The sequence below is a fragment of the Haemaphysalis longicornis genome, unplaced genomic scaffold (genome assembly GCF_048455015.1).
Source record: "Haemaphysalis longicornis isolate Haplotype H1 unplaced genomic scaffold, Haemaphysalis longicornis Haplotype H1 scaffold_10, whole genome shotgun sequence".
Lineage (NCBI taxonomy): Eukaryota > Metazoa > Arthropoda > Arachnida > Ixodida > Ixodidae > Haemaphysalis > Haemaphysalis longicornis.
In genome coordinates, this window is record NW_027526204.1 from 25,107,758 (window position 1) to 25,133,110 (window position 25,353).

Consider the following 25,353-nt stretch of genomic DNA (forward strand, 5'->3'; position numbering starts at 1 on the left):
CTTCCTCATACTCCCCTTCGGGGAAATGCGGGGGAATTTTTTCCTTATTATGTCGCTTATTTGAGCCAGTCTTGGGCAGTAACTAGTTACTAGTAACGTGTTACCGGTAATTAGTTACTTTTTTAGTAACTGTAACTAGTTATGTTCAGTTAGAGGAACCTGTAACTGTAACACTGTTACTTTTTGTGGAGTAACTTTAACGAGAAATCGTTACAGTTACTTTATTTCTATAAAAAAATTATGAAACACCAACACTCATTTTGGCCGATGTACAGTTTGCGTGTTTCACTATTTCGGCCTTTCTTCTGCAGAACCTTCGTCTACTTCATCTATGCCAGCTCACTCCCTTCACATGGGGGAAAAACATCTGGAGTAGAAATGTTTAGGTGTGCACATGTGCGTAGTGTCTCACGCGGTCCACTAAGGGCTCGAAGTTTCTAAGTCTAAGCTGCAGTATTTTCCTCAGCAGCGTGACATTGCTCTCACCCAGGCCATATATAACACTACAACACGCGTCTAAGCACACGTGGATGCATGTTGACGTGCCAGAGCCTATAGGCCGACGTCCAGCTGCACCATTTTCGCCACATCTGGGGCGCAGTAAAAGTGTTCGACACAAAGGCGAACTGGAAAACAAACAGCCACAAACGCCGCACAACGCACTGAAACCTTTGCACTTTCGGGGAAGCCTGGAAAGCTCCAGTCAGGGCGTCGCGTTCTCATTAGCGACGTGCAGCCCCGTTTGTCGGGTCATAAAACGCCACGGGGAGTTTCTCGGCGGCCTCGCACTCGTCCAGCCCTGTGCGCACTGTAGAGTGTTCGATTCACAAGTCGCAGTTGTTTGCGATCATTGTGCTATTTAGAAACCCCTGGCCGTATTTGGGACCACGCGTTTAGGACCCCCGGTCTAGAGGCTTCATCGAGCTGTCAACAGTACTCTAACGAGGTCGAGAAAGTAATAAATTTCACACCCCTCCACTGGTCTAGAGGCTTCATCGAGCTGTCAACAGTACTCGAACGAGGTCGAGAATGTAATAAATTTCACGCCCCTCCACACATACGACGACCCCAACGATGGTGGCCCTCGAGTGCCCTCACACCAGCAGCCAGCATCTTGCCGGTAGACGTCTGACCACACTGCCACAATGTTCTTGGAAAGCCTCGCGACTTCGTTTTGAGGGCTGTGGCCAAAACGAAAACAGTAGCTACATCTGATTCTGAATGTTGGGTGCAAGGAATAGTTGGGTGAGCTTCGTTCGGCCTACACCTCAAAGCAAACGAAGGGAGGGGTTCCTGGGATCGGCGACATGGAAGGCTGGGATTGTGAGAGCAATGTTTCCCGGTCGAGACGGCGAAATCCACCTTTGTAAAGACAGGGGGAGTAGGGGAAGGAGGAGAAAACAATAAAGCGTTCAATTCAGTTTCTATTCTCCTTGGAAATATCTTGTCTCATTGCGGGGACGGGGGTGGCTGGGGGTTGGGGCGGGAGAACGACTCTGAGGGCCCACGGTCAAACGTCGCTTCGGCGATGGCTCAAATTGTTCGCCGTCTTCGAACACAAGTACGAAATAAAAAGTTAACGAAACACTTTTTTTGAGTATCTTTCAAAAACACCTCGAGAAGTGATGCACCCCCATGTCAGTTTCCCTTTTTCTACAAGGGCCCTCCGTAGATCCGACACTTCCGCCCCCTTTTTCCCATTCTCTCTTACTATGCGGGGCCGTCAAGTGACGGCATTGTAGGCGAAAACAAATTAGGTTAACATTGAAAGGTTGTTTAGCCTGTGTTGTCCTCCAGCTCGGTATAGTATAAGTTCGGTCTCCGTATTCGTCCTTCTTGTACACGTTTGGCAGCCATGTCTGTCGACACAGAGCAAGTGCAACCGTTGCCTTGGCCTTCTTACCGCGAATAGTTTTCGGTGTTGAATACGACAGCCACAAACATTACGGTGTAGTGCTGCATTTGCAAGAAAGAGTACTCTACTAGCAAGACGTCATCGTCAAATCTGCAGAAGCATCTAGAGGTAAGTTTCATCTTTATAGGTATTCGATTTCGCGTGTCTATTTGATTTGATATATTGTTACGTGGCGGCAGATGACACAGACTATGTAACGATGAAATGTTGTATTTACATAATGGTGAACTATTTATATCAAGCCATAATGAAGCCCGGCTGCACCACGCACACACCTCTTCTTTGTCGTCATCATCCTTGGTGGTGGGCCATGGCGCCACGGGGATTGTCCGCCACATACTGTGACATCACCCCGCCGGTAGAGGACGACCGTCCCGGTCACCGCCGATGCAAGTTGGCGAATGAATGCGGATGAGCATGCGATGAGAAATGCGGACGAATCGCTTGCCGCCACGGATCACGATGATGGTGTTGATGATGCCTGGCCCAGCAGCAGCAATGGCTTCAGCTGCAACGAAGCGTCAAAGGTCCTGAGGCCACGTCGGACGGAAGGGCGGGGGAATCCATCTTGGGCTTGTCTGGGCACGGCTCACCTCGGCTGGTCGTCACTTGGGTCTTTCGGGCTGGGGACACGAGGTGGGGGACATCGTCGTGTGGTGGTCTCGATCGGCTGGGCTGGGGCTGCCCGGCGTGGCTTCGTTATCCCTAGCGGCAACGTCCATGCCGATGCGATGCAATGCTGGGACCAGGATGGGGATGACGAACCCGCACGCTCCACCAAATGTTACGTGGTGGCAGATGACACGGACTATGTAACGATGAAACGTATTTACATAATGGTGAAGAACTATTTACATCAAGCCATAATGGAGCCCGGCCTGGCTGCACCGCGCACAAAGCTCTTTTTCGTCATCATCATCCTTAGTGGTGGGCCATGGTGCCACGGGGATTGCCCGCCACGTCCCGCGACAATATTGAACTATGCAGATCCAGTTGAAATGAGTGTACTTAATTTAAACTTTCGTTGTGTGCAGAAAAAACACCCGACAGCCCTGAAGGAATTCGACTCAAAGAAGAGGAAAGCCGAGCATGGTCCCACCGCGGGGGAGAAGAAGAGGCACGTGGGAGGAAGCTCGACGCACACACTGGAGTCCCGTCTTGCAGCAGCGAGTCGACCTAAGGATCTGTCACAAAGTTGCAAAGATAGGTTAATAGTGCACTTCGTGGTCGCAGATATGCAGTGTTTTTTGGTCGTTGAAAATGAACAGTTCCGGTGTTTGATTAACGCACTGCAAGCATAGGCAGCGGTAATGAAAAGGACGTCGCTGGTCAATCAGATTGACATCCTCTACAAAGAGCACAAAGCGTCCCTCATCGCTACATTGGAGAAAGCATCAACGGTCTGCTGCACAGCTGACTGCTGGACAGCCTCAAACAGGTGAGGCCAGCGAAATACTAGCAGAACTGTATCTCTTCGCGCGATTTTCACACCGTAGAGCCTGAAAAATTAAAGTCGTTTATAACATATTTCGTTGGCCACTATGCAGACAACTATGCACTATATTTCGTTGGCCACTATATATGTAAGAAGGATTAACAAAAAGCAATATATGTTGTTTTAACGGTAAACAGGCGAGTAAACATAAAATGTCATGTGTTGCCACATCACTTTTATGTTTGGTCGAAAAACAAGAAGAAAAGACGCATAGGAATCTGAATAAATGAAGACTCGCCGCAGATCTGGCTTGAACGTTATTCATTAACGAAAATGTAAGATACCATAGCATTGTTCACCTTCCTACCTAAGCATGGTGGATTCCAAGTTATTTAGCAATGACTTTTAAAATTGCTAAATAAAACCTCAGGGCAATGCGGCTGGGATATTTTCGTCGGCGCAATTTGTGCAACAATTGTGAACTTTTGGAGACCCCTTTCTTACTTCTAAGTGACTAGATTTAGGTCTTTTGTAATAATATTACTTATTCTCTGTTTCTTGCTCATTTTTCATTGAAGCTTTCTGGGTGTGACGGTTCACTTTATAGATGAACAGTCTCTGGAAAGAAGATTCGCAGCGCTCGTGTGCCAACGGCTCCCAGGTCGCCACACCTACGACATCACCGTGACAGCGCTGCACGCAGTATACTTGTGGAGTACAAGATCATGCACAAGACATGCGGCGTCATCACGGACAACGGTTCAAACTTTGTGAGCCTTCAGGTAAGTTACAGGTCTGCTCCTGTTTTAATCTTATTGTCTATACTGAAGCTTCAAAATTTTAATATTTCGGTTCTCCTCAAAAGGAACTAAATTAAGCTGCAGTATAAACGTTAAACGAGACTTCAGCAATGCTTCTTTATGATCGCAATAAACCATTAAGTTTCGCATGCATCGTGACTTACGAACCTCGCTGCCTGTAAAAAGTTTCACGTGAAACTTTGGGTCGTACTGAATTTTCGCATACTTAGGTTTATTTTCGAACTACTATTAACGACGAAACCTAAACTGCTTTTTTATTATTTTGTAGAGTCCCAAAGTAAAATACAGATAGGTTCTAGAGGTATTTCTTTGTTTTTTTAGAGAAAGACCCGAGATTAGATAAGGCGAGACGCGATGCAGGCACGTACAACACACACACACATCCCGCATTGTGTCGCCCAGGATCCCTTTAAGACTCGGAGTTCAGTTTTATTAGGATATTTTCCATTTTAAAGCCAATTATTGTGTTATATTATATATTTGTTTCTGTTAAAAGTGCACCACGGATGTATGTCTGCCAGGGTAGTCGTCGATGTTATCGTCCCTCTTAAAGCGAAGCTTTAGAGTTCGCACTAATGGCGTCTGTAACGCGAAATCACCGGGTGAAATGAAAGGGAAAAAATGCTCCCCAGGTCCAGAATTAAACCTGGGTACCACACGTTATGAAGCTGGCATCTATCCAATTTCTCTTTTTCGACATAATTTAAGCGGTTTGGAAAACTCAGACGGCCACCAAAGAATCTGCCACAGAAAGCTTTGTGTTCAACCATCATCGTCGTTATACTTCCGGAAGGGTGGATTTTCTAAATCGATAATAACGTTCACTCCCTCCTGGGCTGTTACCAACAGCTTTCTCAAAATGTAATTAAGTGCTAGCTCTGTCGTTATCGATATTTGTTTCCTAGTGGTTTGCGCTTTTATTTCATATGCTTTATTCAGCTAGCCCATTAGATGGTATTCATGCTAAATACAAAAGTTCAACCACAAGTTCTTGTTTTCGTGTGAAGTTCTTTTTTGTCCGTAATTTCCACTTTTCATGATGCAGGATCTTTGGAGAAACAGGGGAACATGGTGAAGACGTTGTCGCAAATAGCGTCACAGAGGTGCTAGACAGTGGTTCGAATAACTCATCTCACGAGATCCACCTGCCATGGCACAGGAGGTGCGCCGCACATACTTTGAACCTCGTCGCTTCGGTCGATGCCGAAAATGCCTGCAGCAACGCGAAGTACAGCGAATTGGCAAAGACGGTTTTTGGAAAATTAAAGATTGTTTGGAGAAAACAAGCTGGAGAAAACAATTGCTTGGAGAAAACAATTGCAGCAAGAGGAATACCGCTTCATTGACGAATACTGCAAGGTATATTTCGATTATCTCTTCACGATTAAGCAGTGCATTTATTGTATTTCTTTATTTTTTACAGGTGATGTACGCTGTGGCGAAGGCGCTGGACATCTTGCTAGGAGAACAATACATGTACAGTGCTCACGGATTGAAATGCGACACTGCGAGCGCGTGGCCTGCGGTACATGCAGCGCAGCCCGTGGACGCCCATGGAAGCTAGATGTTGCATTGTTGTATACCGCGAGGATGAGAGCGTGTTGACCGTATGCTTACTGCTTCCGGTTGCCAATGAGCGGGACTGTGGTTCCCTGCAGCGACAGCGGGGCGCTGCGAGCCTGGAGAGCTGGAACGCGTTTGTGCGACGATGGTAGTAGCCCAGCTGTGCGCGCACTCGATTTCGCGACATCGTGTGTGTGCGCTCTTGTTACGCGTGCCCTTTCAATGCGGCACAGTAATGTTCACGTAATGCACAGTCACGCTCATCTGAATAAAAGAAACTTCTGTGCGAAGGAACAGCACACTTTACACCAGGATGTCAACTAAAAAAAAGGAAAGACACCATTGCAGGCACGTTCGCGTGTGGTGCAGTGCACTAGTATACTTCGTTGGCTCTCCTCTTTTTTTAGTTTATATAATGGAGTAAAGTTTGCTGTTCCTTCGTGCAGACGTTCATTTTATCAAATAAGCGTAACTGTGCCTTACATGCACATTATCTGCGTCGCATCGGAAGGGCACGCGTAAGAAGAGCGCCCGAACAGACGGTGTCGCGAAATGGGCTTCACGGACCGCCGGGCGGCTACCACCGCCGCAGAAACGCGCTCCAGGCTCGCAGCGCACCGCTGTGACCGCGGCGAACCACAGCCCCGCTTATTAGCGACTGGAAGCAGCAAGCCTACGGATAAAACGCTCTCACCCTCGTGGTATACCACAATGCAACACCTAGCTTCCATGGGCGTCCACGGGCGGCGCTGCATGTTCCGCAGGCCACGCGCTCGCAGTGTCGCGTTTCAATCCGTGAGCACTGTACATGGGCGTCCTACAGCCAACGCTTCACTGCCTGCTGTGCTACCAGTGGTCCCTCCCGCCACTAAAGTACTGCAAACCCCTTGCTAGCGGCCTTCAGGAGCCAGTCACGAAGCGGTGAGCGAAATCTTGTTCCATCTCATCGCGTGATCCCGCAGGGAGGCACGTGCGTGCGTACCAAACAGAGTGTGAATGAGGAGTGTGAACCGCTGTTAAAAGAAGTTAAGGTTCTGCGCAGGTCCAGCAACACGAAGGCATGATAGTTTTAGAGACTTACCATATAAGAAAGAAGGGAGAAGGATGCGTGAGTGCCACATCGGTGTTTCTTCATAAAACAGAGATTATGTATCTTGACATGTGTCTGTAGCGTTGTGTTAGAGCTGCCTGTAAAGATTGCATTATTTGTAGGAATGCGCATGTGTGATCAGATAATAGGGACCGGGCGGCCGTTGTATGGCACCACCGTCGTTTCAGCGAACAGCGCCGCCCGTGGCGAACCACTCATCAGTGGAATGCCAGTGGCAGTCAGCGCAGCGTAGTTGTGCATGGCTTTCTGTCGTTTTTCTGCGGTGCGGCTTGCAAAGCGAACGTAACCCCACGTGCATTTTTCAGATCGGTAAATCTCGAGTGTGGGTGTGACGTTTACGAGGCATGCTATGTGTGTTATTTACGCCCATACTCAATATTTACAAATAGCAGACGACGCTCAATGCGCCAAGCTGGAAGTGAAAGTTCGTTGCTTCATGCAATTTTTTCATGCCTGCATGCAGTTTCACGAATCGAGGAGTATATTGCCGCTAAATGCTCCCACAAAGCCGGTGTGTGCGACCGATCTAGGAATGCTGCGGCGCCGGCCTTTGGCAGTTGATGACGAAACGTCGCCGACGTCGTGCACAAGTGAAAGACAAGGTTGGAGGATGTCTTCGAATATTTACCTCAAAACAGAAATTGTGACGGACGACGCTTCCATATCTTCATTACCTACGACAGAAACGTGTTTAATTTCACAGAAATGCTCTTACTACAGTCATCGGAAATCGTTGATAGAATAAATACCGCATGATAGTAGAATGTTATTGCTTGTCGTGGAGAAGCATTGCTTTACAAGAATTGCAATGGTTGCTGGCTAGTTAGTATACGGTTTTTCAAAAACCAATTCCTGCGTGGCTGAAGGACGCAAGACAGGAGGGTGCCCGAAACCTGTACTCAGCTTCACAACTGAATGCTGCGGTCGGTTTACAAGCTGCCACCTACGCTTGAAAAATCATGCACACCTCCGTCTAACGACGATGATAGTTTATCGCAAAGCTCTATCGCATGGGTTTCCTTGGTTGCCTTCTGGATTTAAACTTTGAATAGTTAAGCGTCGAATTTGACCAGCACGCAGTTTGGTCTTTTATGGCTTTACCGATGCGCAAACAAACGAGGACGAAGAAGGAACCAACACGGACAAGCGTACTCTAACAACTGAAATTTTATTGAAGAAAACGAAAGACCTATATACCTACAAACCTGCGCACCATCATCCCAAAATAGTTTTCACATCACGCATAGCACACGCATCAATCACATGTCGGAATCAGACATTACAAGATAGCATCTCTATTTCTTTGTCCAATAAGGCCACAGAAGGGTGACTAACACACTTGGTTTTATGCTTTGATATGTGAAATGCTTCAACAATCTCTCTGGAAGTTTGATTGTGATGAGTAAACAATCGCAGCGTCTTTGACTTTGACCATTTCCCATTGGATTTCGCACAAAGGAAGCTTTGTGTTCAACCATCACAATCATTAGACGGAGGGCTAGATGATTTTGCTGTTTAATTTTGAACTTCCATGCCCCCTCTCCAAATCTAAACTTTTTCCAGCGTGTCTGAAATGTGTCTGTGGTGGAGGACTCGGGCTCATGCACCCATATTTGAGGCAACTAATCGCGCATTTTTGGTGTCTTCACCAGGCATTACACGATTTTTTTATGTACTCTGTAAAGAATATTTAAGCATTAAAAAACACCGGCTGACGCTAACACTGCCACATTTTTAAATTATCGGTGCCAGCCTTTATTCTACGCAGGTGGTAAAACGGGAAGGGGAGGAGGGATGGTTTGTAGCTTGGACTGTTGAGTTGGTGAATAACTTTGGCTCATGATAAAATGACCACCACAAACGTGGGACTTTCACTTCGGCTTTCAGGCTCTCATGCTGTCACAGTGTCGCTCACCAAAACCGAAGGTACAAAGCTCACGGTTACAGACAGTGTAAACTACCGCAACATTTCTATGGCTACACGGTAATCCAACTCGTATAAAGGTGCCTTTTTATTTAAAGCACACGCATCGAGGTATCCCAGCGCTAAGGCTGGCGTGGAAACCGTAGTCATTGAAACCAGTGAAGATAATTTAAAGTGGTAGAAATTATTTCTAATATTGCTAATAGTTTTATTCCTACTCAGATCGTGCGTAGCCAGGCGCAGAGCGCTGCAAAAAGCGCTCGTGTCGATGTAGCCCTTCCCCAACTTTACAAGCATCCAATACGTTTGCGTAGCCATGAGCACATTTAAGAAGAAAATAATACTAATAATAGTAGTTTTATTCGTACTCAGAACGGGTGGAGCCAAGCGCAGATCGCTGCAAAAAGCGCTCATGCCATTGCAGCCGATACCCAACTTTAAACGCGTCCGACAAGTTTACGTAGTCATTACCCCAACACATCTGTTTAGACTTCGTTTCATATCACGTCTGCTCACAAAACCACCAAAACATACCAAGCACCGAAGCAAACACGACAAAAACAACGGGAGGCTGTGCAGTCCAATGCACCGGCTCATTCCACTCGAGGGGAGCGCCGAGTGGTGGCGCCACCCGTCCAGCTGCCCGGTCCCTTATACTAGTGTGATCTGTTCAATAAAGTATAGTTGAGTTTGCGCTCGTCCCGTCCGTTCTGTGTGTGGTGTCGTTTTCGCGCAAAGCCCGTCTTTATTCACCAAGATGCACCAACTCGCCCAACAACAAGTTCTTCTGTACCAAAGATAGCCCGTTTCTTTATATACTTGTACCTCAAAGTTAAACCTCCACATCAGTACCGTACATTGTTGCTGTAACCTCTGTCAACACAGGTTTTCTCAAGTTCTGGAGGATACCAGTCTTGCCCTGGCAGCGGCAGTCCATCCCAAGTTCAAGCTCTCCTGGATGGCAGAAGAGCGGAGAGCGGCAACATTTCACCTTCTCGAAGAAGAGTGCCGAGCGCTGGAAGCATCTTCCAGTGAAAATCCAGCAGCTATTGACAGGAGCGATGAAGACGAATTTTTCCAGCTGCTGCAAGCCTCTCCCTCATCCACCGAGCTGCAACAGTGGGTAAACAATCCAGGAACAAGTCTGAGCGAGCTGTCGAAGTTCCCCAAGATAAAGATCTTCATACAGCGGACTACGGGGATTCCATCCAGTGCACCCACTGAACGTCTTTTTAGCAGAGGACGTGACGTATTCGGCATCAAGAGAGGGAAGCTCTCCGATTCCAACTTTGAAAAACAACTAATTCTATGCTACAATGATGTTTGCAAATAAATTTCATACAGCGAGTGCAGCAACAAAAAAATAAAGTTCCTAGTAGTAACAGAATGGAATTAGTAGTAACAGAATGGAATAATTTACATTTACATGCATTTCCAATTTAGCTACAACAGAGTAAGAGCTGAACTGTTTCATCCAAACTACTAACGAGCTACACCACTGGTCAGCTGCTAAATCTTCGATACGGCTGACGCCGCCTTTTTCAAGAAGCCCTGGGAATCTGTCGAGCATAACAATGTTCGTTTCTGCTACACTTCGCCAGAAGAAAGCGACTAAGCTCGGATTGTGCCAGAACTTGAGGCTCAGAACTGGGGGCTATTTCATTTTACCATGCTGAACTACCTCTCGCATTCAATGTTTCTGTGGTACTGACCAGTTCAACTTGCGCGCATTGCCAACTATGCTCTATAAGCTATTACGATGTCCAGTGGTGTAGGATGTGATTGCGTTGTCAGGTAGCTCCAGCACAATGTGGCTAGACTCGGTGAAAGATTTAGCCAAACACGGGTGTGTATTTGGGAGATTTTTGTTTCGACCGTACAATCGTACAAAACCATCCAAATCCGGGAATCTCCCGGATAACTCGGGAAACCTGGCAGGTATGCACACGATGTTGGGGGCGGGGTACTTCGGCCCATAAGGTTCCGTTCTCGGTTATTGATGGAAGCTGAGAAAAATTACTTGCAGCTGGAGCGTGAAGCCTTGGCACTTGTTTGGTGCATCGAAATTCCGACAATACTTACTCGGCAATACTTTCACATTGATGACGGACCATAAGCCGCTTGTGGGACTTTTTTATCCAGACAAACCAGCACCCGTGATGGCTGCTACGCGAATCCAGCGATGGGCACTGCTGCTCAGCGCATACACAACAGCCCAGGAAAGACAACGTTCCAGCAGACGCCCTCAGCCGGCTCCCCACGTCAGCAACTTCCCAGCGCCAGAGATGCATGAGGAAACTGGGGACGGTGAGTATGTCATGTCTGCGAAGCAACTCGGCACTCCCACGGAGCTCGATGACGATTTAGCAAAGGTGCAAAAATGGGTGCAAGAGGGGTGGCCAAGAAATTTGGGGCCTGAGGACCAGCACTTGATGCCATACTTCAACCGGAAGGCTGAGATAACGGGGAGTTACGGTCTTCTCTACTGGGGCCATCGAGTGATCGTCCCTAAGAGTGCCCGATCAGTGATGTTACGTCTGAGAGAGAAAGAGGGCACTGACCAAGTAACGAAAAAGGCACCCAAAATTTTCCTTCGTTATGTAGATCACTTTTTTTGCATAATTCGTAGAGACGTGCCACCCCAGTTTACAACGCGCCTCAACTGCATGAACGCAGCCATACAGTTCACTGTTAAAGAGATCAATGGACAACGGCCGTTTTTAGACGTGCTCGTCAAACGCGCCAGACCCGACCTCGAATTTGACGTGTACTGGAAGAGCAGCCACACCGGTCGTTATCTCCACTTCAGATCTGTTCAACCCGCCTCACGCAAGCACTCTGTGGTGTCTTCTCTGATCCGACGCAGCCATACAGTTTGCACAAGGCCAGAAGACGTGGCGAATGACATTAAGAGAGTTCGTCAGGACCTGTCGGGCTACGGCTACCCCGACGCCTTTGTTTCGTCCGTGGAAAGGATGGCTCTGCAGACAACGCCCAGTGCCGGTAAAAAGTGGGCTGCAATTCCTTATGTCCCTGGCACAAGCGAGGCATTGGCTCATGTTTTGCACAGCTATGATGTGCACATGGCACATGTGCCATCGAAGAGGCTGCGACACACACTGACCCACGTAAAGGATAAGCTTCCTAAAGAAAGATATCCCGGAGTAATATACGAGGTCCCTTGTGCAAACTGCAACGCTGTGTACGTAGGCGAAACGGGCTGCTTTCAAAAGTGCCTAAAACAGCACTGCTACGATGTGAAGACGAAAAAAGTGACGTCGAATGCCCTCGCTGAACATGCAGAGCTGTCGGGCCACGAGACTGGGAAAATGCACGCATCATCACTACGGAGAAGAATTCGGCAGCAAGATATTAAATTTAGAATCGCTAATAATACAGACAACGCCAAACACCCTCAATCGCAACATGGGAACATTGCACCCAATGTATGCACGCTGCCTACGTCATGTTTTAAAGCCTACTTAAGGCCGTTTTTCTCTGCAATAAAATTCATTGTGAACAAGGCTCCTGTGCGGGAGCCGAAACGTCTTTTAAGTTTTTCTTTTTCGTTACTTGGTCGGTCCCCTCTTTCTCTCTCAAATGTACCCTCCCGACCAGACGGTTGTCTGTCAAACCCTTGACTTGATGTTACGTCTGCTGCATGATACTCATCAAGGAATTTGCTCAATGAAGCGGCTAGGGCGCTCCTTGATGTGGTACCCCCGGATTGATAATGACATTGAGCACATGGTTAAGTCGTACCCCAGTTGCATCCAAGCTGCCACTATGCCCCCCAAGAAATCCCCGGTTGCATGGCCGGAGACGGATGAGTGGTGGTCGAGGCTGCATATCGATTTTGCGAGGCCAATCGATGGTCACATGCTACTGATGGTGGTGGACTCACACAGTAAGTAGATAGAAGCGATACCCATGTAAAGTTCCACCACGCACGCCACTATAGAGGCTCTGCGCACCATGTTCAGTACATTCGGGTTGCCCCGGACGCTGGTATCCGATAATGGCCCACAGTTTATGAGTTGGGAATTTCACAATTTTATGAAACTGAATAACATAGTACACCTGCGAACAGCACTGTATCACCCCCAGTCTAATGGGCTCGCAGAGCAGGCTGTGCATACTGTAAAGTATTCTTTGAGGAAGAATGTGCAAGGGTCACTGAAAACCCACCTGGCGAGGATTCTGCACAGGTACCGCAAGACACCGCAGGACGCCGCAGGCTGGGTGCCGGACACCAGCGCAACTCCTAATGGGCTACGATCTTCGCTCCAGGCTGGACAACGCAGTGTCCGTTCGCCCTCACCAGTTGACCGTCCCTCCCCCAGTGTGTAGCAGCCCGGTAAGCCAGTCTGGGTGAGGAACTTTGGGCAAGGCGAGCCGTGGCCTCCAGCCAGCATTACATTGATAGACAAAGCCTGCCTAGTGAAGGCCGACGGTCCGGAGGGGGAAACCATTCGGCGCCACAGCGACCAGGTGAAGCCATGGGAGTTGGAGCACGACCAGGGAGAAGCCAGTGACTCCGGGTGCCAGGAAACTGCCGGCGGACCCCTAGCAGGAGGAACACCGAGGCGAGTGCCAACAAGCAATGAGATCGCCGGGAGCACCTCCACTCCGGCATTGCATCGGTTGGGCCGGCAACGCAAACAGCCAGACCGTTACTCACCGTAGGGGAAGCGAAATGATGTATCTGTGACGTGACGCCAGCCGAAGCTGCCATTATCACCACTGCTCCTTCTCCTTCCCTCCCTCTTAACCCCTCTCGCACAACACTACATTAACCCGCACTATCGCAATAAACACTTCAACTTGGCCCAGCCACTGCCACGGCGTGTTCGTTTCAGGAACAGCGTAAGAAACGACAAAACACAAAGAAGAAGACAGACAGGTGCTGTGTCTGTCTGTTCGTTCTCTCTTGTGTTCCATAGATTTCGCACGGTTCTTTCATTTGGGGAAATGTACCAACTCTTCCAATATTCGGTTTCAGCTACTCACGTTACTTCAAATCGAAATGCGAGTGCACATCACGCGATTTCCAACAGAAAGTGATATGCTCTATGTTCATTAGCTAGATTTCAATGGAAGCGTGGGTTGAACTTGAACTGCAAAGACGCCAGCAACCTTCTTTCCATCCCTAATGCTTTCCCCCACAGTTACGCGCCTCCGGATGATGAAAACTGGGTGACGCCATTCACAATGCTCATTTGAAACGTAGTACGTGGGATGTGTTAATGCAGCCACGGTTCTGATCTCATTCTACCATCGTCACTTCAGCGCTGACGTCTGCCGCCACACTCACGAACGCTGAATGATGTCAGAGCATGGAATAGTAACTGCAGCAGGTTTCATGACCATGTGTCGCGTAAAATACGTCGAAATGTGAAGCCTAAAGGCACATTCCCACTGGCGATGCGCCTCGTCGCGCGACGAAAAGCGACGTCGCAAAGCGACGAGCCGGCCGTCGCTTTTCGGCGTTTTGCGACGGCGGAGCAGATCGCTCTCGGTCCGAATTCCCTCGTCGCGCGACGGCCCCGCAAAACCGGTAAGCCAATCATGGCCGCGGAGTAGGCTGACGTAGCCGGAAACGAAACGTTTCTTTACATCCGGTATGCAAACGCTGCGGGCGGCGGGCGAGGACGAGCCGCCGCCACTGCCGCTGGCTCGCTGTACCCGCCGGGTCGGGAGGGCAAGCAACTTCCCGTGTGCATCGGTTCTTTGGTCAGTGGCTTCAGCGTACGCGTGCACTAATCAGCGAATAGCGTGGAACTCATCAGTGTGGAGAAGCGTGTATGGATTGTAAAAGCAAGTAATCATCGTATAGAGCTAGGTGGACAGCGAGACGGTAGGTTGACTTGCAGCCTCTTCGTTCTATCGGCGACTGGTAAACGCGCGTAGAGTTCGGTGGCGTCAGAACTTTGCGCCTGTGAAAAGAAGCGACATTTGTGGGCCGTGATGCGGGTGTTGTGGCGTGAAAGCAAGCGTGTGCATTTCTTCGTGCAATAATATGTTGAAAAGAGCCTTCTTGAGTTTGTTATTTTCTGCTCCTCCCGCAACCCGGAAATGTTTTCGGCATTGCTCCAGGTTAGTAGGATGTGTTTTAGTTTGATTTCTACCTGCTTTTGTCGCGTAACATCATTTTCTTTGACGGCGAATGGTTGACGCACCAACGAGGTCGTACAAGTCGGGAAGCAGCTGCGCTGAACGCAGTCGCATCATCGCTCATCGCAAGTGCGAACACCACCTCAAGGCCTCATCGCGCGACGGGCGCCGTCGCGCGACGAGGCAAATCGCCAGTGGGAATGTGCCTTAAAGGGGTCCTGAAATGCCTTCCGCCGATGCATGGATGTACATGTAACCAAATAAAGCAATGTATTAGCAATCTCCTCCTGCAAGAATTTTGTTAAAGCGATGAGTATTAGCTGAGAAATCGTAAATCAAAAACCGTGCATTATCGTCGCGCCGTATTTCCTCCTCCTTTCAACTGTTTCTTCGCTGTTGGCCTCCCCTCCCATGATGCTCCGCTCCTCAGCGGTGACGAACTTCCGCTATTGCGCTCCCACAGACTGCCGTCTGCTACGGGCCAGCTCTTTCGGCTTTTTCATCTTTGTTGACCCCATGGACACTCCTCTAAAGGAGTGTCCATGGGGTCTGGACCTGGCCGCATGTGTGCGAAGGACCTGGCCGCATGTGTGCGGCCCGGCCTTGCCCTTTCGCGGTGTACGTAGCTGCCGTTGGTATCGGCGGCGAATTCGTAGCCGCGCGGGGAGAATCGTGCGCTCGTTCCCTTTGGTGCACCGCGCACTGTTTATCGAAAAAGCGCGGTCTCAGATGTGACCCCGCTGGTGCCGGGTGTTATTTTGCGGCGGTTGTAATTCCTACTACCGGCGGCATGTGAAAAAAGGACATTTTAAACCGACACAAAATCCGTGCACAAAACGCGCCGGATTGGATCGCTTTATCAGCGGCGATGAACGGGAATGCGCAGAGCAAACCAACGCCGCACTCGATCAGCGAGAACCCGTGTTCTGACAAGCTGCACCCATGTGTTGCATTCAACACTGACGGGAAAGCGTATGTTTGCACTTGTTTGGATAGTCGTAAAATGTCCAAACACTTCGGCACTCCGATAGCAGATGAGCCGGCGGGACATTTCGGAAAACATTTGACAGATGGCGCCGTATGCATTAGTGTGTCGCTACGCAAAACTGATTAAACGCTCTACCGCTCTACTAAAACTCCCCTCGCAGTGTTTATGTAGCGGGATGCAAAAATTTAGCGTTTAGCGTATGCAAAGGCCACAAACGCTGTACTAAAACTCTATTAGCAGCAAAATAGCGTGCGTATGTGAGGCCGCTTGCGTTTACAAAGCTGCACGCCGAGCGCGTACGTTTCAAACCTAGTGACATCGTTTAAATACACTGGCAAGCACAGTGTAACGTAGTCAGATATAAACCGTATGCTCAGGCGATAAGCAAGAGCTTGTTTTATGTGATTGCGCATAAAGGCCCGTTCGCACTTGCGACGAAAGCAAGTGAAAGCGGCAGGAATTCCGTCGCTTTGTCGCGCGATGATCGTTTTTGTCGAATGGTCGGGACAAATTTTCGTCGCGCGACAGAATTTCCGTCGCATTCGCTCGCTTTCGTCGCAAGCGGGAATGGAAAGTTCTGCCGCTGCCGTCTGCGCCGCAGCTCGGAGGTCACCGCGCGATCTGCTCGGGCCGAACGAACGCGCACACTCCCGCACGGCAGCGCCCCAAGCTGCAGCCGGCCGCGTACATCGCTCCCGGCGCACGCCTGGAGCCTGCCCTGGGCACACTAGCCAGTATATTTCAGGCACTATAATGGAGGACATATTTTTTGCTTCCGATTAACCTAGTTCTTTGCCCCTGTGTTTTTAAATACGTGAAGTGGTTAGCACGTCGTCCTCACGCAGCTCTGTATTGTCGTAGCATCGCTGATTGTCCGAACGAAGCTTGCAGCTAAGCCAATGCAGTGACCGAAGCTGTGTGTGTGTGTGCATCGCCTCCTGTGTGTTGTGGAGGCGTTCGTTTCGCGATGAAATGCGACATTGTACTTCTGCGGGTGGATAGTGCTTCCCATGGTCTGGATTATCTTTCTCGAACGACGTACGACTCAACCTCGCATGGGGTATGTGTAGTGTGCCTGGCTAAAAGCCTTCTCGCTTGCGCGCCAGAGTTGTGACTTGCTGATCGTCCACGCAAACCGGGTGTGAGGTGAGTGCCGAATTTACGACGGGCAGGAGGAGGCAACCCATCGTCTGTCAATCGCGGTTCAGACTTGCAACGCATGTTGTGACGTTGCGTTCGTTCGAAACGCATCTCTGGATTGTTTTGAAGTTGAATAAAATGTACGCGTCAAACCCTGGCATTCGGCTCAGGGCGTTCTCTGCGATTGCACCAAATAAGTGTCACGGGGCTTTCTTTATGGTACGTACTCATGTAACATAAAATCCATGTCGTGCTATGGCCGTGTTGCATTCAATACAAACGGTTAAGCGTTTGTTTACACTTGTTTCGTTTGTCGTAAAATGTCCAAGCACTCCGGCACTACGCTGGCAGATCAGCCGGCGAGTCGACGCTGAGCAGACGACTCATCTCTTTGCCGGAAGTGCGTGAAAAAGCCGCCCAATAGCAGGATGTCTAGCTCATGACGAACATATGGGAATCGATGATGTAGACATGTGAAGATGGCGGCGTCCAAAAACACGAAGGGAAGGGTGAGAAAAAAGCGACAAACTTTGCAACAAAAGTGTGAGCTTTCCGCTGCGCGTAAAATAGTAATACTTGGCACAGATGATGTTGACGACCCTATCTAACGATTGCGCTAGTTCATTTAGTGTGCTCAAAATGCCTTTCAGGGCCCCTTTAAGGAAACGGGTTCGAATGCAATCGGGGATTGTCACCCCACAACCGCGGCAGAGAACAGCGCCAGCTCCCTGCCCGTCGACACTCCGACTCAAAACCACTGCGGGCAAAAGGCGTCCCCCGAGGGGTCGAAAACACAGACACGAGAGAAAACCGACGCACACTTTCAGAAGCATCAGCGGGACCCACCGGGTTGATTCAGCAGTAGCATCGTCAGATCACCGGGCGTCTTGGCTGCAGGCACACACAGCGTTCGCGCGAGCTACTTTTCGTAACTGCGCCTTCCCACGAGCGTCGTCGCGAGTATCGAAACACTGCACACAACAACACGATGCGCAGTGGCAACGACGAACACGGATCGGAAAACGATGGAGAAATGTAACAAAGGCACCGTCGGTGACAGCGTCGCTGACAGCGTACGGTGGCGGTCTAGTGATCCGTAAAAAACCGCTCCTGCCATTCTTGTGGGGAGATGGAACGCAGTGTGTCAGTAGCGGCGCTGCAGGCATATGTTGCAATAACAGCCGACGGTTTCATATCGTCGTGTTATAATGACGTCCAACGGCATTCTAAGGGCCTCTTTTATGTACGCTCTCCCTATAGAAATACAACATGGAAGTATATGTGAGAAAAGAATGCAAATTTCGGTATAAGACAACTTGCTTTCACACTTTTGTGTCCCTAAAGGCACCGGACGTCGCTCTAGAACTCCGTGCTGATGGCGCTCTGTTGCCCCCACAAAAAGCCGCACTGAAGTTGAATAGGACACACCACCTTTTCTGACGGTCTGCGACTCTGCGCATTCTGAACTATCGTATTACGTCGTTGCTTGCTAGGACTCACAATTGGTGAAGGTAGCCCGTGCTAGCACGCGTACCAACGTCTTGCGCGCCTTTCAAAACGCCGTGCGATCTCGTGAGAGCTGCTTGGCCGCCGGAGGAGTTCGAGAAAAGGTCTGTCTGGCTTCGGCCGTCGTGTTTGCCGTGTCCCTATCCTCTGTTCACGTATCGGGCTGCGTGTGTTGTGCGCGGTTCTTCGTCAACCGAGCGGGTACGCGCTTCTCCCCCTGGTGCTGGCCGTCCACCGGTCGCTGTCCTTTCCACTCGGCAAGTTCATAGGAGACGGAGAGAGACGAAAAGGCAGCGGCCGGTATCCACCGGAGTGACGCGGCCTATTCGATTGGAACTCTCTTTCGCTGAAGGCCCATTTCAGGCGACTTTGAGTGCGACCCGTGGTCACGAAACCCGGGCCGCTGCAGTTATTCGACGACCACACTCACATCCAGAATACCATTCAGCGCTCACGAAGGTGTCGGCAAACAGAACCGCCAAGGATACGCTACACTACAAGCGGAACCGCGCTTGAACACTACGCGACTTGCGTAGCACGTCGAAAATCACTTGTGACCCGTGCGGTATGTTCATGATCCCTTTGACGTAGGAATGTGCAGCCAGGCTGGAATGTCTGCTTCTGCCATATGGACAGCTTTTCAGCCGACATCTCCGTTGAAGTCCCGCTAATTGCAAACCGACAGCGCACGTCCTGACCCCCGCGAGGGTGTGCACGTCTTCACTGAAAAAAAAATTAATTTTCAGAACGTGTACGTGATACGGAAATGGTTACACAAACACTGGCAAGTCCCAATGCTGGTGTCACCTCCCCATCTTAAGTAGGAGGAGGCAAAACGTTTTTTTGAGCAAAAAAAAAGAAGGTGGGTGGCGTCCTCAGTTCAGGAAGCCGCGCGCTTCTGCAGTCCGGGTGGCCCGGTTGATCAGGCGTTGCTGGTCCTCCGGGTGCAGGCTGGTCAGTGCGTGTTCCCACCGCTCAGGGGATGGTGCGGGCAGAACCATACAAGATGGGCTGTTGTGGCGGGGAGGTTGCAGGAATGGCAGAAGTAGGAGAATGTGGTAGGGGAGGTGTGCGACAGTACGGTACAGTTGAAGTATGTGCCTGTCTGTAGCCGGCGCAACCTTATCTAGTGACACTAGCCGGCGCCACGTCCGGGCCTCTGCTGTAGTGAGCGACGGGTGGGGAGGGGGTAGTGGAAACGAGCGTTTGGCGGTAGTGGCCTAGCACGTCGGTGTATGTGAGCGGCAGAGGGATGGTGCGGATGGCAAGTCGTCTGTCCTTGGACGGTAATCCCAGAAAATGAGTTCACGGGCAGCGGCATATCCCGCCTCATACCCTGGTAGGATGGCATGCCCAGGTGTCCACACTATCTAGATGGTTGGGGGAGTCTTGAGGGATTGAAGTATCTTGAGAGCCTGGTAGGGAATGCGGCCAAGGAGGTAGTAGCGGCAGGCCTGCTGAGAGTCTGTTAAGATGGTGAGGTGGCCCGTACTTGTAGTGGTGGTGGCTGCCAGGGCTATGGCGATTGCTTCTGCTGTTGCGGTTGTGGTGTTAGGTAAGGTGGCCGAGGTAGTATAGCTCTGTAGAATCCGTGACTGCCAGGGTGGCACGAGATGTGAAAATGCAGTGTGCGGTGTCGGTGTATCTGCTGTCTGGTTTGCCAGAATAATGTCTGCTGAGGTAATTGACCTGAGCTTCACGGCGGCCCTTGTTGTACTCTGGGTGCATGTCGCGTGGTATGGGGGTTACTCTGATGAAGCTTTGTATAGGTTGCGGGAGATGCTGGAGTGTCTCTGCTGGTGGAGGGTTGGTCGATCCAGAGATTGAAGGACCGTTTTGCTGGTATGTGTCAGGGCCAGGCGGGAGAGTTGCTGAACTCCTGTGCTTCCAAAAGTTCAGCAACACTGTTATGCACTCCTAACTGCAGTTGCTTCTGGGTGGGTGTGAAGGCAGGAAGACCGAGGCCGATTTTGTACGCCCGATGGATGAGTGCATCAATCTTGGAGTGTTCTTGAGGCTTTAGCTGTACATATGGGGTGCCGTACGTGATGCGGCTGATGAGAATGGCTTGTATGAGGGGGCAGGTATCTGGCTCACGAAGACCGTGCTGCTGGGTGCAAATTCTCTTGATGAGATGAATACGTTGTGTGACTGTACAGTGTAGTTGTGGTAAGAGGGCAGCACTAGAGCCGTCAGCCTGAAAGGGTACACCCAGTATTCGGAGTGTCGAAACTTGAGGTATAGGGGTGCCTTACGAACCTGCCTTACCCATACGAACTTCCACTTCTTTTCCTTTTTTTTGGAGATAGCCTTGCCAAGCAGAGCTTTGTATTCAGGACACAGGTGCTCGTTAATATATACTGGACTGTCATCGGCGAAACCAAAATCGCTTGTCGTCAGCCTTTTCTTCTTAGCGGCCTGCAGCAACTTATTCCTCGCTGATCTCGACAGAAATCTAACAATTATGTTAGTTTTGGTCGGCTCTTTTGTTGGCACGCGGTGAACGACGGATTCGCAGTAGGTTGTTGGGGGCATCCTCTAGTGCGGGCTCCAAGGGTAAGAAGATCAGATTTTGAGGTGCACACGTAAGCCCGCGAGTGGCGAGGTACGTCATTGTATCAATTGCCTGTTCTAAACTGTCTTGCTGGTGCCCGGCAGAACCCTTGTTTGTCCATAAAGTGAGGTCATCTGCATAGAATGCATGATGTAGATCCGGAATTTCGGCAAGGAGCTTAGGGACGCGGAACAGGGCGACATTGAACAATAGAGGTGAAATGACAGAGCCCTGGGGTGTCCCTTTTGCCAGTGTTGGAAAAGTAGGTGTCTGATGAGTACCGAGACGGATGGAGGCCATTCTGTTGGTTAGAAATGCCTTGACGTAGTTGTACGTGGCCGGGCCGCACATGGCTTCCTTGAAGGCCTTGCAAAATAGCCTCGTGTGTCACGTTATCAAAAGCTCCCTGAATGTCTTGGGCCAGGACACAGCTGGGGTTGGTTTTAATAAGTTGGTCGATAATGTGATCATTGATTTGAATTAGGACGTCTTGAGGGGAAAGGTGATTACGGAAACCGAGCATAGTGTGGGGGAAGAGGTCACGGTTTTCCAAGTAGGTGGTCAAGCAGTTGTGTACTAGATGCTCAAAGAGCTTGCCTAGGCATGAGGTCAGTGATATTGGGCGGAGGTTGGTCATTGTTAGAGGCTTGTGAGGTTTGGGGATCAGGGTAATGTCAGAGTGGCGCCACTGAGGAGGTACAGTGCCATGCTTCCAATGATAATTGAAAAGAGTCAGTAAGTCCTCTTGGGCCTCGTCATCCAGGTTGCGGATAATTTTTATTGGTTATCTTGTCTTTTCCTGGGGTCGTGTTGCGTGTGAGTCTGCCGAGTGGTTGTTGTAGTTCAGATGAAGTGAACAGAGCGTCAAGTGAGTCATTTGGGGGTCCAGTGTAGGCCTGTTCAGGTGGGGGTGGGTAAGTTGTTGGGTGCCCGAAGAGGTGGGTGCGAATTGAATCGAGCAGCTCTTGGGGGGGAAGGTGGTGATTATGAATGAGACGTTGGATTTATTGCTGACCCAGTCTGCGAGGGGCTTTGTCGCCTAGGAGCTTCCTGAGAATATGCCAGGTTCTTTTGGTAGTGAGCATGCCCTGAAGTTTATCGCAAAAGCTACGCCAATTTTGATTTTGGAGGATCTTGGCATAAGTTGCTGCCTGTCAAGTAATTTCGGCAATTTTTTTTGAGGGACCGGTTGTGCTTCCTTTTCTTATAACGATTAACTAGACTGTGGCGGGCTGCCCAAAGAGGCTGTAGGTGGGCGTCTGCTACTGGGTTTTTGTCGGTTAAAGGGACAGTGCTGGTGTGCTTTTGGACCAGACTTTCAAGGGCTTCTGTTCAGGCTTCAAGGTTTTCTTCGATTGGAGGAAGAGATATAGGGTCTTTACGGAAGGCTGCCCAGTTTGTTATGTGGGCTTTTTCGATTTTGCGAGCCGTTTGGAGGTTGGGCATCTTGATTTTTATTATATAGTGATCGCTGCTAAGGGTATCCGTACGGAGGGACCAGCTTAAATGGGGGACGTTCCAGGCGAAGGTGAGATCAGGTGTTGTGTCTCTAGAGACTCTGTTTCCAAGGCGGGTGGGGGTGGTGAGGTCACTGTATAGGGTTAGGGAATGATTTTATGCTGCATGGAGGAAGGCTGTTCTTTTTTTAGAGGCTTGGTGATATCCCCATGAGTGATGCGGGGCGTAGAAGTCCCCTAGTACAATGAGAGGGCTTTCTGCGACTTTTGGCTTGCTTCATGAATAAGCAGGCCAACGATCTTCAAGGATGATAGCGGCGGACTGTACACTGTCAGGATGTAGACACTTGGGAGATTTGGGCGGGGAGGGAGAAATTCAATAAAGGTGTGGGCGATTTCTGATGCAATGAGGTGTTCTTGCGCAGTAATATGCTGCGCTACTAGAACAGCTGTTCAGTGGCCTGGGTCTTGTGTATACGAACAATAGCCGCGAAGCTCGGGTTTTGGGGTATCCACTTCTTGTAGCGCAATAACGTCGGGCGGCTCGGGTGCGATGTGAAGGTTTAGTTACGCTTTTTTGCTATTGAGGGACTAGCAGTTCCACTGGTAGATGTGCAGCTGCGAAGGTTTAGGCATTATCTTCCGGGAGGGCTGTGTCCATCGCTACTTAGTAATCGTCGCGTGCGGGGGACAGTTTGACTTTCTTGGTTCGTGGAGTAGTGGTTCACTACAAAGACCAGTTACCCCTCAGGGGTATGCGCCAGCAATTATAAAGCCCCCTAGATAACCAAGTAGCATGGACTGTTATGTAAACAAGAAAACACGGTTGTGTGGCGTTTGCTGCGGTTCTGTGTGTTCAGGATCTCCAATAAGCCGAGCTCTTCCCTCTACTGCGACATTTTGTTAGAGGTGCGGGGTATCCAACTCGTACTTCGGTCCCCAACACCTGCCTACTTCAAGCCCCAGCACAGTGGACACAACACCAGTTCACAAGGTGAGCCGACGCTTGCGAGGCTTGGAACCAGAGTTTGGGCATCTTGCCAGACCTGTCAGGTCAGCTATGACTTCGACCGGCACCTGCCGCGGTGGCTCAGTGGCTAAGGTGTTGCACTGCTGAGCACGAGGTCGCAGGTTCGATTGCCGGCCGCGGCGTTCGCTTTTCTGATGGAGGCGAAAAGGAAAAACGCCCATTTGTACGAGATTTCGGCGCATGTTAAAGATCTCCAGGTGGTCAAAATTAATCCGGAGCCCTCCACTTTGGGGCGCCTCATCACCTGCGTTGCGTCGGCGCGTTTAACCCTACAATCAATCAATGAACTTTGACTGCGAGCCAAACAAGCCAGATGGCAGGAGTGGCTCAACCGCTTGTTCTGCATGCGCCCGCACCCCGAAAACATTTCACGGGGATAGCTTTGAGGATGTCGACGATTGGATTGACAGCGTTAAATGGGTGGCCTCATTGAATGAATGTGATGATCGTCGAAAACTTAAGAATGTCTATTACGCTCTGGAGGATGCCGCTCAGACCTGGTTTGAAAACCATGAGCGGGTTTGCTTGTACGGTATGGGATCCACGTATCAAATCTGATAACGAGAAACTAGAAAGAGTTCAAAACTTGGCTACTCACTTTGTTCTTGAAGATTACTCAAGGAATTTCAGTGTATCTGCAGCTAAGCGCAACCTAGGTTGGCATTCACTTCAGCATCGTAGGAGAGTACTCAGACTAAAACGTTTTCACAATATATTTCACAACAAAAGAGGGGTAGACAAAAGTTATTTAGTGAGTCCAAACTACGTTTCACTAAGGACAGATCACTCTTGTAAAACAAAAGAAATAAGTTGTTGAACCGAATTGCTTAAGCATTCTTTTTCCTCAAAACTATTAGTGAATGGAATAAGTTACCCAAAAATGTGGTGACAATTATGTCTAATGATGTATTTTCGTGTTCGCAGTGTATCTTCGTTGAACTTGCCGGGTTTGGGTTTGTCATCGTTCTTTAAGTGATATTTCTGTTCAGCCTGTATTTTGTATGAATTTCTACTCCCCCCCACTGTAATGGCTTGAAAAGGCGCTATGGGTACTATGATAAATAACATAATAATAAAGAATTTTGGCGGCAGCTGTTGGCTACATACCGCAGCAGTGAATGAAGAAGCGGGCTTAAATCACCCTTCACTCATGTGTGCAGAATCCGATCGAGACTGTGGCCATGTTTGTAGAAGGCATGTACTGATTGTTTAGATTGGCTGACTCCAACATGCCCGAGAACAGAAAGGTGCGGCATTTAATGAGAAGGGTAAAGGAACAGCTGTTTGCAGGCCTTGTTTGGAATTCACTGGGTATTGTTGCTGACCTCCTCAAACAAGCAGCAGCAATGGAATGCGGGCTGCAGCAAAGTGGTATGTGGTACGGCCATCAGTCTCATCCCCAGACCTCGAACTGTCATGCTCTAGCGCCGGGAAACTCGGATGTCTTATCTCTGCATCAGCTATTGTTCGCGAGGAACTCGAGCTGCAGACAGCCCGCTCAGTGGGTTATTGGCACCATGCAACGTCCTTCACTGACGTGATTCGCGAAGAGATACGGCAGGTTTTGCTGCCTACCCTGATGGTGGAGCGCACCCCCAATCCAAATTGTGAGGTGACAACACCCCAGGTTATGGCATATTCGGGTGGGCTTCGCCGACTGGTCATTGGACGTCAACCCTTCCAGCCTTCAACCGCACCCAGGCTGGAACGGTTCACCAGTGGCACGGCGCAACTTGGCCAAAGACAACCTGCTAGGAAGGGCGTGATATGGCGCACCACCGACAGTCAACCCTTG

The 25,353-nt window shown here is 49.7% G+C and overlaps 3 protein-coding genes, 1 long non-coding RNA gene and 1 pseudogene across 5 annotated transcripts in view; 4 read left to right on the forward strand and 1 right to left on the reverse strand.

The window, feature by feature from the left end:
- Positions 1 to 25,353, forward strand: part of LOC144159764 (uncharacterized) — a 321,877-nt gene that overhangs the window by 197,851 nt on the left and 98,673 nt on the right. The window lies entirely within an intron of this gene.
- LOC144157657 (uncharacterized) lies at positions 1,856 to 3,395 on the forward strand (annotated as a pseudogene).
- Positions 6,543 to 10,102, forward strand: LOC144157658 (uncharacterized). The gene is made up of 2 exons (XM_077688473.1): positions 6,543 to 6,655; positions 9,655 to 10,102. The coding sequence occupies exons 1-2, from the start codon at positions 6,543 to 6,545 to the stop codon at positions 10,100 to 10,102; spliced, it is 561 nt and encodes a 186-aa protein (XP_077544599.1).
- LOC144157659 (uncharacterized) lies at positions 9,576 to 18,127 on the reverse strand. Its single transcript, XR_013319812.1, has 3 exons — positions 17,858 to 18,127; positions 12,958 to 13,335; positions 9,576 to 9,880 (listed from the first exon to the last, which is right to left on the reverse strand). It is a non-coding gene; the product is annotated as an uncharacterized LOC144157659 (long non-coding RNA).
- LOC144158307 (uncharacterized) overlaps positions 18,430 to 25,353 on the forward strand; it is a 28,821-nt gene continuing 21,897 nt past the window's right edge. Inside the window, exons 1-2 of one of the 2 annotated variants that reach the window (XM_077689126.1) lie at positions 18,430 to 18,621; positions 23,389 to 23,522. The gene's annotated coding sequence lies outside the window, so the exon portion shown is untranslated. The remainder of the gene's footprint in view (positions 18,622 to 23,388; positions 23,523 to 25,353) is intronic. The other variant, XM_077689127.1, reaches the window with a different exon arrangement.

Bases quoted from the DNA above. Each gene is read 5' to 3' on its own strand.
- LOC144157658 (XM_077688473.1), top strand. From the start codon at position 6,543: ATGGGCGTCCTACAGCCAACGCTTCACTGCCTGCTGTGCTACCAGTGG. The intron at 6,656-9,654 runs GTGAGCGAAATC...CTGTCAACACAG, and splicing joins CAGGAGCCAGTCACGAAGCG to GTTTTCTCAAGTTCTGGAGG.